Here is an 11,581-nt window from a genome sequence, read left to right as displayed (position 1 = left end):
TATTGACAGACTGCCAATTGTCTTCATCATTTCATATAGTCCTACGGACACAACCATGGAGTGTACCAGAAGAGGGTGCTGTATACCTGCGAAAGTGTAAAGTGAAAAAAAGAGGCAGCCATTTTGGCTCTATTGTTGCGTATGAACGAGCCCAGAAATGGCTCTTAGGAGCCGAGCCAAAATGGCGTCTGTTGCCTTGCCTTGCTCCAGCAGGTGGCGCCGCGGGCCTGCATCTCTGCTCGGCGAGCTGGCCTGAGGAAGATGGCGGTGCGGAAGAAGGACGGCGGTCCAAATGTGAAATATTTCGAGGCGTCTGACACCGTGTCGCAGTTCGACAATGTCCGCGTCTGGTTGGGCAAGAACTATAAAAAGGTACATATTGTTTAACTGAGCGCCGCGCTGGCTCTATAAGGTTGGGAGCGAGTCGCAGACCACCAGGGGTCTTCGTCCAGACCCGGTATTCTAAACAAAGGGAAGCCTCCTGCTGAGCCCCCGGGAGGTCTAGCAACTGTCACATTCTGCCCGTGTATGACTGGTGTGTGCTGACCCTCAACTTGCGCTGCCGCTCCACCAGGGGCTCTTCAGCATGCCCTTTCTCAGTTTCTGGCAGTGATGTCTCCAGCCGTCCGCGCGCTGCGCGCTTCTCACTCTCCCGCAGGATCTGAGTGTTGGGTGTGTCAGTAGGAGGTGTTTGTTCGTGTTGACATTCCTGTCAGGTTCTTAAAAAATGTTCTATAGACGTGATCCAGCTGTTGAACGAGCGCGTTTCTCCAAATAGCGCCTCACATCTGGCGCCGTGGGCAGTTGCTGGCCGGCAATGCAGAGTAGGCTTGTGCATGCATGCGCGCTTCTGCACAGATTTCCAGCACTGGGGGGCCACAGGGCCAAGACGCATCTGTCATTATTACCCTCCTCGGATACATTAATAAAAGAGTCGGCTCCAAAAGGAGATTAAGTAGCAGATTCCGAAACACAGTATGGAGATTGAGGACACCCATCAGCTACCCATCCTTACAAAGCTGGCATTTAAATTGACACACGTCGCGCGTTTAATCCGCTTTGCTTTCCTAGAGCTATGACGCGTAATATGGAAGATAATACACTATTTTAAAACATCGATTTGTTTCTTTTTATGATTCATATGTCTTTGTATTAATTCATAATGTCAGTACTGCAAATTGACTCTCTTTTAAATGAGACCCTAGCCCTGTATGATTGTGGGCTCATTTAAATTTAATCAGAGTTTTTTAATATATATATATCCAGGATCAGTTTTGTTTGTTTTTTTAATAATTTGTATTTTGTCATCTTTTTGACCAGCTTAATTGAGAACAGGGTTGTGGGATGAAGTGGGTTAGCTAGCATAGGTTGCTTGGCAGGAACAAACCTGGGACCTGGCTCCAGTCCATTGTAGGACAAACACCCACACACCAAATATAAACTAGGGTCAAGTTGCCATTGTTTCCTTAAAATTCATACATCTTTGGTGACCTGAAATGCAATTTAACTGTGCAGTGTATCATTCTGTTTAAATGTCAGCATTATAGTTCCAAAAATATTTTGAAATGTAAGTTGTGTATAAAAAAAAAAGACATCTTGCCAGGGTGGTTTTATCACTTTCCATTGATGGAGGAAGGATTTGTGTTATCCACCATCTGTTCCCACTTCATCCAATGCAGTGTTGCAAGTGCAAAAGTATATTTCAGCAGCATCGTGACGGAAGAAACAAACCCGCTCTAGGTGGAATGCTAGTCTATCACAAGGCAGCCTCATACACACTCTTGCACAGGACCAGTTTGGTCTAACATGCATGTGGTGGAATGTTGCAATAAAAACAGCAAGAGACCTTCTGTTTTTTCATTTTATTTTTATTTTAAAAGCCTGAGCATTACAACTGCATGCTACTTGGCCAAACAAATAATAATAGAAGTTCAACCTTTTACTTCAAAATGAATACAAAGTAAACATAAATGGCAAAACTAAATTCAATCCATCCCTTAGATAAAGGGAAAAAAAGAAACTTAAACATTTTTAAAGATGATAAAACAACTTATAACATGAGAGAGCCAACCACAGGCATGGTATGCTTATTCTTAAAACTGTGTAGTTTTTTTTAAATTTTGTTTTGTTAAGAGAGATTTTTTTTTATGATTAGAGATAATATAGAACATTATTTACCAGCTGAGGTATAGAATATATGGGTTGGATTCCTTCTAACTACGCAAGAAATGTCTGTGTACTATTAGTTGAGTAAAGCTATCACAATCAACTTATTCAGAAACTTTCATTATTATTAGTTATTATTAGGCTAATGCCATTATCCAAGGTGACTTACAACATCTGAGAGAGAGTTACATTTCTTTTCCTTTTCCAGTTGCAGCACAGGTAGGTGAAGTGACTTGCTCATAGTCACACAATGTCAGTAACAGGATTTGAACCTACTACCTCAGGTAGTCTAAAGCCTTAAACACTGTATCACATTTTATTGCCATCTGTGAGTACACTGAGCATCCCTGTTAATGGACGAAGCTGTCTGAAAAGTATGTACAGACTTTTGTCCAAAATTGTTAGTTTAGTACATTTCCAAAACATATGGCCAAGTGATGCAGAGTTAGATGGCAATGATGGCAGGTTGGGACTTGGCATGGTCACATTTTGGATAACTTTAAACAAGGTAACTGTGATCAATTAAAGACATTTAGTTGAATTATGGAATGCTTGGCGCATATAGAACTAGATTGAATTCTATGTATGTCTGAGTTTAATTCCTTTTCTGAGATGCTGATTGAAAAGTCCCTTTTCCACCATTCCCTAGGTTCTTTGATAGGTTAATCCTTTGAAATATTTTTTATGCATTGTAACTACTCTCAAAGTCTTTACCAAGACTACCTAGTATGGCATCTGGGGTTGGTATGAGTGTGAAATGTGGAAGGTTCAGTAAATCTGTAATTATCATATAGGAAAAAAGATGTGCAGCTGGAAAATTACATTTGAAGCGTAATTGTTCATAAGGTAAACATTTTTTCTTCCATCAGTGGAAATGTTTTCTATATAAAGATCTCTGTGTCTTAATCCCTAGCATTGTCCATAACAAACACTGAGTTTGAAATTGTTTTGTTTTATAAAGTAAAAATTGAGACAAGTGTCAAATTATGTGGCTTGTTCAGGACCCTGTCTTATGTCAGTAATGAAATTACCTTCTTTGTATATAGTCCTTTCAAAATAATATTCATATGCATCTGAAAACTTCAACATTGACAAAACATTTGTGAGTTATTGAAAGTGGATGAAGTAATGATTGACCCTGATTACTGAAGTAAATGGACCTAGCTGTGAAAGACCCAACAGTGAGGGTAATTTTACAACTGCAAAGCAGACCACTACCCAAAAGCTCCTTTAAGCATTCCGTTTCATTGGTGGAGAGAGTTAGCAAAGTGTCAGTCCTATTTATTTTATAAAAATACATCCCAAATATACTGTATTTGTGTTATGTTAATTTGCAACTCTGAATTGTGTGTGTGTTTATGTATATGTTTGTGCAGTGCTATGCTATGGTTCTAGCCTTACGCCCAGGCTTTAGTTTTGAAACAGGCCTCAAGGCACTGGCACTCTGCAACCCAGAACTGTATTCGCTGGATAGAAAACTGTTGGATATGATTGATCTTGCTTTTTACTGAAGTAGCATGCTTAGCAGACTTCTTGTTTAAGAAGTTATATGACGATTTAAGGGTTTGAGCATACCTAGCAGTAAAATATGGTAGATGTAGATCATTTACTATTTCAAATCTTGCACTTAACATACAGCACACAATTTATTACTATGTAATTAACTCTCTTTGCATTTCTTTAGGAAGTTATGAATACTATGTTAAGAGTGGTTACATTGAAGCACAAGTAGTGCCATCTTCATCTATGAAAAGTAAAATAAATCAGAATGGTTTCAAACCATATTTACTGTTCTATACCTGTGGCAAGTCTAAAACAAGAATGAAATAGATAGATAGATAGATAGATAGATAGATAGATAGATAGATAGATAGATAGATAGATAGATAGATAGATAGATAGATAGATAGATAGATACTTTATTAATCCCGAGGGGAAATTCACATACTCCAGCAGCAGCATACTGATAAAGAAATGACCTGCTGTTTGTATCCATACCAAAGTAAAACCAATGAGTAAATGTTTTAAAACATTGGCAAGATATTTATCTGGATCTGCTTATTATGCAGTTTAAATGCATGTCAAAAACATGTTTAATGATTCAATATGTAATGTGTTAACATCAGTTTGCAACTGCAGAGTGACACACTTGTGATGCTAGTAAAACCACTAGATTCAATGATAAAAATGAAGTGGCAAATACTACATTTAGATGATCTTTGGGAGGCCAGGGTCAATCAGTTCACCAAGTAAAATATGATGACAACAGTCAGAGGATTCACATAGATGTCTTTGTGATTCATTCATTGCTTCATTTTTTTTCTTTAAGTGGCACCCAAATAGAAATGATATATGAAGTGAGCCAACAGATGACCAGCTAAGTTGGGGCCTCAAACTCCAACCAGATTATTAATTTAGAAGCCAATTATTGTTGTTAATTAAATACATTATTTAATTCCATGACTTGTTGGCGCACTCATTCTATCACGGCTCACTGTTTGATTGATTTTTTTTTTATATAAGAACAGCTCAACATTACTGAGACCTTTATCTTTGTTTATTTTCAGATATTGTCTGATGGACTCAGGTTAGCTGGTCATGTGATGACTCATTTTGTAACTCATTTTTGTTAGGTTGCTAGTTAAGGAAAAATAATTAAGAGGTCTGAGGGGTCTTAAATAGAAAGTCAATTAAAATTAAGGCAAAAAGAGTGGAATAGTAGTAAAACTTGGTCACTAATTAAGAAAAGGGTTAGGATGAAAACCTGCTGCCACAGTAGTGCTACAGGACCATCATTGGAGACCCCTGCCATAGGTAGTAACCTGGAAAATTTCAGTCAGTGTTTCAAAGGGTGGATAACACATTTTAGTTTGAATTGTGACGTTCTTGCTTTTAACCATTACTCATTCACTCATTTCCATTCATAGTGTTGCCTTTGCCACATCATCTGATTGTATCAGATGAAACCTGTCCAGCATTATATTAAACAGGTAGAACTTTATTTGACAGAGGGAAATATGTTTTTTTACAGAAGCTCTTTTAAATAAATAAATACATAAACAGGTCGATAAGTAAGAAAATAAACAAATAAATATGCACACATACAACGGTCTGAACAAAGAAGAAAATTAAAGTGAAAGAAAACTTCTAACTTGGCTGCCTCAGTCCCAATGAGGCATTATGCAGACGTATTGCTGTGGTGTAAAGGAGCACCAGTAGCGTTTTTTCACACACTTCTGCTGAATAATTCGTTGGCTGAAAATATTCAGTGTGTCAGGAAAAAAAAAAATTGCATCTGAAATAAAAAGTTTGACTTGGTTCTCTGTAATAAACAAATGCCACAGTACCTGAACTCATGGTGACTTGCCATGAGTTCATCCAGCTTATTTAAAAGTGATTGAATATTCACCACATTTATGGAGGCAGGCCAATTCTGAGTAATTTCCACCTTTTAGCCTTGTTCTTGATCTTCACTCTTTCCATCTTTGGGTGAGCTTCTCCTGTTATACATTAGTACCTACCGAGTACAGAAACATTTAGTTTATTCCACATTCCTCATTCTCAGATGTTCTGGACCTAGGAAGTAGGGAATCCATTCCTGGGCTCCCGATTCCCGGACATTTTTCATTCCCGCTGCTGTAATTCCCAGGATACCAGGAACAGCCAAGCTCGCATATATAGCATGTAAAAATCGATCAAGAAATAACAGAGTTATAGTTGAAAATAATTAAGGTGGCACCATTGCTGCAGCTTGCACTTCATCAGACAACAGCTTTGAAAAGCAACTTGAAATTGCAATGCTTCAGTCTGTTGCATCCGCATTATCTGTGCCAAGAAACTTGCCATCACAGAATGATGACAAGAAACTGGATGCATCAGTAAAAGCTGAAATGGCGGTGTTTCAGAGCAACGGCAAGCGCGGGCGTTGTTTAGAACAAGTGTATCAGTATCTGATGATTGTGCCGCCTACTTCAGTGGAGGCAGAGCATGCTTTCTCAGCGGCTGGCATACTTCTGCACAAAGGTGCGTTCTTGCCTGGATGACCGCACGCTGGACACGTTAATAATAATAATAATTTATTACATTTATATAGCGCTTTTCTCAGTACTCAAAGCGCTATCCACACAGGGAGGAACCAAACCCACAATCTTCCACAGTCTCTTTACTGCAAAGCAGCAGCACTACCACTGTGCCACCTGTGAGGACGTTGTACTTTCTACCCTCTTATTACCACAACTAAAGATACATGTACTTCTATGACAGCATGAACTGCTTGTAGATAAGGTTAGTCTTTTATTTGTGTCAACATATTGCAGTAGTTTTATTAAAAATAAGTGTCGGTCGTTCTAAAACCATTCACATGTGAGATGCCCATGCACTGTGTCATGCCCGGGATTCCCGGGAATGAAATGCGGGATTCCCGAATTCCCGGGAATGGATTCCCTACTAGGAAGCCTTCAGATCTTTGCAATCCTCTTTGCTCATTCTGCGACACCTTTTAAGTTCGTAGCTCATCCAGATAGCTATTGAGACGGGCTGACCTTTTCCTTCTGCATCTGCAATGACAGTAACATATCTACAATTTAAGAATTCATTTAAAGTTGATAGCAACAAGCCAGAGGCCATATCTTAATATAAATACATTGATTAATAATCATAAAAACACAAAGATTACAGAGGGGAGGCAAAAATATCAGGGAGAGATCTGGAAATTTTAAGCATCAATAGTTTGTGACATTTTAGAAATCAACATAAAATGTCTGCTGCTGTTTGCTAGGAATGTGCAGCAGGCAGGCTACCAGGCTGTCTTGACGTGGTGGGGTCAGCAGCGGCAGTCACGGTCACAGTGCATCACAATCTGGTTTGTACCTCTTGTCATTGTAAGTGGAGGTCCTCCCAGGCAAACGTTGCAGTAGGCATGTCAGCTACACACACCTGTTCAGGACCACGATCAGCTGGGGACCAATCAGCTGATGCTGGTACCTCACATTCATTTTCAATCACTTGTATCAAAATCGGAGTCCAACAAGTCAGAGCCCAATTCAGCAATAATATGCAAAACGTCGTCCATGGAGTAGTTTGCTTTATGCATTTGCTTCGATCTCTCTCCAGATGTCGATGCCATTTTTGTTGTTGTTTGCTCCTCACCACTCATGCAAGCACAGGGAATCTCGGTCAAACCAATGAAGCTAACTTTCCTTCTAGCAAAGAGAGGCAAAGTAAAGCAAAATGGCGGATTTTGGCACCATTTACAGTTGATTACCACTGTCAACCCTTCCTTTTGACAAAAGTCGACATCCACCCTGAAAGAGTTAATTTGATGTTTCAGTTCAGTTATTGTTTCCACTAAGTACTGTTATCTAGTTAAATATCCTGAAAGTATTAATTCAAATTTAAAGAGCAAATTTGATAAACCTGACAGAATGATAAAATTGGTTTGAAATGTGTGCTGTTATAAAGGTTAGAGTACAATAAATGAGATTTTTATAAGTGGAAGTATTCTAAGTAACCTTATTTTCCAATTCCTGTGGCATTAATACAATAATTTTTGGATGCTGATGTTGTTAGTTCACCTTAGCAGTTGCTGTTTTTCAATTACCAAGCAGAAAGTGAAAGTGAACATATTTGGTATATGCTCATTATAAGATAAATTGGATAGTAGCAATGCACCAAAACTGCTTATTGGTACTTGTATTGATTAGATACCGCAACCTCAGTACATGTATGTAGCATTGACACAAACTAATGGCTTTTGCCAAGTACCAAAGAAGTACTCAATTCCATGCTCAGGCAGCTGAAAAATATAGATGGCAGTGACAATGCAAAACAGAGAACATTATTTGTCCTCAGGGGAAACTTTGGCTTTTTACAGAAGTCCTTTAAATAAATACATACATGTGCCCACACTATGGTATGAACACACACCAGAATGACTAAAAAGTAAGAAAATCTGAAAAGAAAGAAAATGTCTGACTTGACAGTCACATTCACATTGACTCAGTGGCATTTCTTGACACATTTCTGCTGAATGATTAATTGACTGAAAGTACTCAGTATTAGTGTGTCAGGGAAGTGGGATTTGCAACATTGTTCATAGTGACAATCAGTTTTGTTTTCATTCTACTACCTCTAGGGAATCCAGAGTGCATCTCATAACTGAGCATTCCCTTTCAATTAGCTTGTTGATTCCGTGGGCTTCTATTAAAGTGATGCTACCAGCCTAGCACACCACAACGTAGAAAATTGCACTGACCATCACAGAGTTGTAGAAGATGTGAGTGATGTCACTATCCACATTAAAAGAATGCAGCCTCCTAAGGAAAAACAGCATACACAGCCCTTTCTTATGTAGTTTCTCTGTGACCATTTCGACCTGATGTGGACCCCCAAGAACTTCTAGGAGTGCGCTAACTCTAGATCCATCATCTGAATAGTGACCGGACATGGAGGCTCTTTGGTTTGGTGAAAGTCAATAACCAGTTCCTTGGTTTTGCAAGTGTTAAGATGCAGACAATTCTCTTTGTACCAAGAAACAAAGTTCTCCACCTGACTGCTGTACTCTGTCTCACACCCCATAAGTACAGAATCGTCTGAGAATTTCTGCAAGTTATATAACCTGGTGTTATACTCATAGTCAGAGACGTACAGAGTGAAGAGAAAAGCAGACAGGACTGTTCCTTGTGGTGCTCCAGTGTTCCTCATATCCATATCAGAAATACAGTCCTTGAGTCTCACAAACAGGTCTACATGGTAAATAGACCTTTATCCATTACACCATAGGCTCATCCACCTGCATTCTAAGGTAAATACTCTGCTATTCGTCTGTAGTGAAGCTTAAAACATGCTGATATTGTAGGCTACTGTTGACAAATTCCCTAAACCACCCTATACTCTGTCCCTTTCACTTTTCCTTGCTGCACAAACACCCACCCTAAATCCTTTAATGAATCTCAATGCTCCTTAGTACTATTATTCTTAAAACACTAATGGGAAAATATTAATCTTTTGCATTCCCTCAAAACAAAAATCCCCTTACATGAAAAAGTGACGCAACTATGAATCTGTGGTGACTTATAACACCATCATAATTGTTGCTGTCATGGCAACCAATTATATCTTTGTTTCAACATATTAATATTATATTGTAGAAAATTGCCACACATACTAACATTTATTGAAGCCTTTTAATGACATGATTATCATAAGATGAAAGTGATTGTGTACAGAATTTTTAGGCTTTTAGTGCAGCTATTGCATTGAAACTGTGTAATCAAAAAGGACTTGTATGCATGCTTCCACTGCTATCTTTACCTGTTGGCTGATACAATATCTATAAAGCACGAGATGTCATTATTTTCAAAGCTCTGAAACTTCAGACTTTTTTCGGGCACAATTAGGAAGAGGCCTCAAAAGCTTCACGGGGCTTCATCTGCCCATCACTGTGTAAAATATAAAAAATTGCAAAACTGCATGGCTTTAAGGAGGAAATCAGAAAATGAGCAATTTCCAATTCAGAAGATGGGAAGAGCACAGTATGTACTGGTGAAAAAAAATTTAATTGGAGAAATGAAGATGCCACCTATGCAAAACAATCTCTGTTAAACACATGTCGCTCATGTACCAGGTGGATTTTATTATGTGTATATAAGCTATGTTTTTATGCTTGGTTATTTCCAATAGATTTGTTATTTTCACACTTAACATTAGAATATGTAGAATATATCAGAATTTCTTTTACACATCCCTTTAATATTTTATAATTAAATTCAAAGTTTCAAATATCTTCACTCGGCTTTGTGTTACTGCAGCCTACACTATGTGTCATTTGTTAGAGGACCAGCCAGCACAGCAAGGTGCATAATCATGCTCTATCTAGGAGGGCTGTAGTCAGACATTAATTACACTGTGAAGTCATAAGAAGTGTTAATAGGCTCTATGTTGTCGTATAGAGTCGTCGAGCAATAAAGAAGCAACTGCTGAAGGTGAACTTACAATAATAACTGAATAAAGAAAAAAATTAAGCATAGGTTAGTTTTCCCAATCTCGTCATGCTGCTATGCTAACTCCCAAACAAAAACAAAAGATTGATAATTCTTTCAGTTTATGAGAGCACAATTTGCATAGTTGATGAGACTTATAGTGTAAAATGATGGGGCTAATGAAAAAAACAATTGTTAAGGTCACATGTATTACGTTTCTGCTGGAACTGTAAAGGAGAAACACAGAGAAACTGTTTAATCCTGTCTGTTATTCCCTTACTGCCTGTTCCTGCTTAATGCTCTCAACAGTACTAAGTCAGATTTTGACACCATGTCACTCATCCACAGCCTGGTTAGCTTTTTTTTTGGTTTTGACTGCTAATTTAATCTAGTACTTTCCATATAGCTTATGTTTTAACTATAAAATTTTCTTCTGTATTGTTTATTAACTATCTGATTACTTATTTTAAAAATTGTTTTTGTAAGTTGCTTTGACAAAAGGCCTCTGCTAAATAAATAATGATAATGTGGAAGAAATAGTTAAAGGAGATCACAATACGGGTTTTTTTTTTTTTAATTTAATTTATTAATTTTATTGTAATCATTCCATACAAATAGATCAATTTATACAAAAAAGAATTGAAGACAAATCAAACCCCACCCTTGAGAAGGAGAGCATGGCCAAAGGAGAATTGCTTAGGGCTTTTTAATAGGGCAAAAATAAACAAAAGAAAGGAAATATATATATATATATATATATATATATATATATATATATATATATATATATATATATATATATATATATAAATAAAAAATGGAGAAGGGAAAGAAATGCGGAAATAATTATTTCTTCTTATTCTAAAATATTTTTGATTAGATCCTGCCAGGTTTTGAAAAAATTCTGTACAGATCCTCTAACTGAGAATTTGATTTTTTCCAATGTCAAATACAGTGATCCCTCGCTATATCGCGCTTCGCCTTTCGCGGCTTCACTCCATCGCGGATTTTATATGTAAGCATATTTAAATATATATCGCGGATTTTTTGCTGGTTCGCGGATTTCTGCGGACAATGGATCTTTTAATTTCTGGTACATGCTTCCTCAGTTGGTTTGCCCAGTTGATTTCATACAAGGGACGCTATTGGCAGATGGCTGAGAAGCTAGATTGCTTACTCTTTGCTTACTCTTCTCTCTCTATTGCGCTGACTTTCTCTGATCCTGACGTATGGGGATTGAGCAGGGGGGCTGTTCGCACACCTAGACGATACGGACGCTCGTCTAAAAATGCTGAAAGATTATCTACACGTTGCTATCTTTTGTGCAGCTGCTTCCTGAAACGACATGCTTCACGGTGCTTCGCATACTTAAAAGCTTGAAGGGTACATATTGATTTTTGACTGAAAAACAAACTCTGTCTCTCTCTATCTCTCTC

At 37.9% G+C, this 11,581-nt stretch overlaps 1 protein-coding gene across 1 annotated transcript in view; it reads left to right on the top strand.

Moving 5' to 3' along the window:
- The first annotated feature begins 210 nt into the window (after window positions 1-210).
- Window positions 211-11,581, top strand: part of smarcc2 (SWI/SNF related, matrix associated, actin dependent regulator of chromatin, subfamily c, member 2) — a 97,525-nt gene continuing 86,154 nt past the window's right edge. Inside the window, exon 1 of the mRNA XM_028798106.2 lies at window positions 211-372. Coding sequence (XP_028653939.1) covers window positions 262-372 — 111 coding nt within the window. The 5' untranslated portion in view covers window positions 211-261. The remainder of the gene's footprint in view (window positions 373-11,581) is intronic.

Source organism: Erpetoichthys calabaricus, chromosome 3, assembly GCF_900747795.2.
Source record: "Erpetoichthys calabaricus chromosome 3, fErpCal1.3, whole genome shotgun sequence".
NCBI classification, from domain to species: Eukaryota; Metazoa; Chordata; class Cladistia; order Polypteriformes; family Polypteridae; genus Erpetoichthys; species Erpetoichthys calabaricus.
Note: the sequence above shows the minus strand (reverse complement) of the source record. Positions and strands in the feature narration are given on the sequence as shown.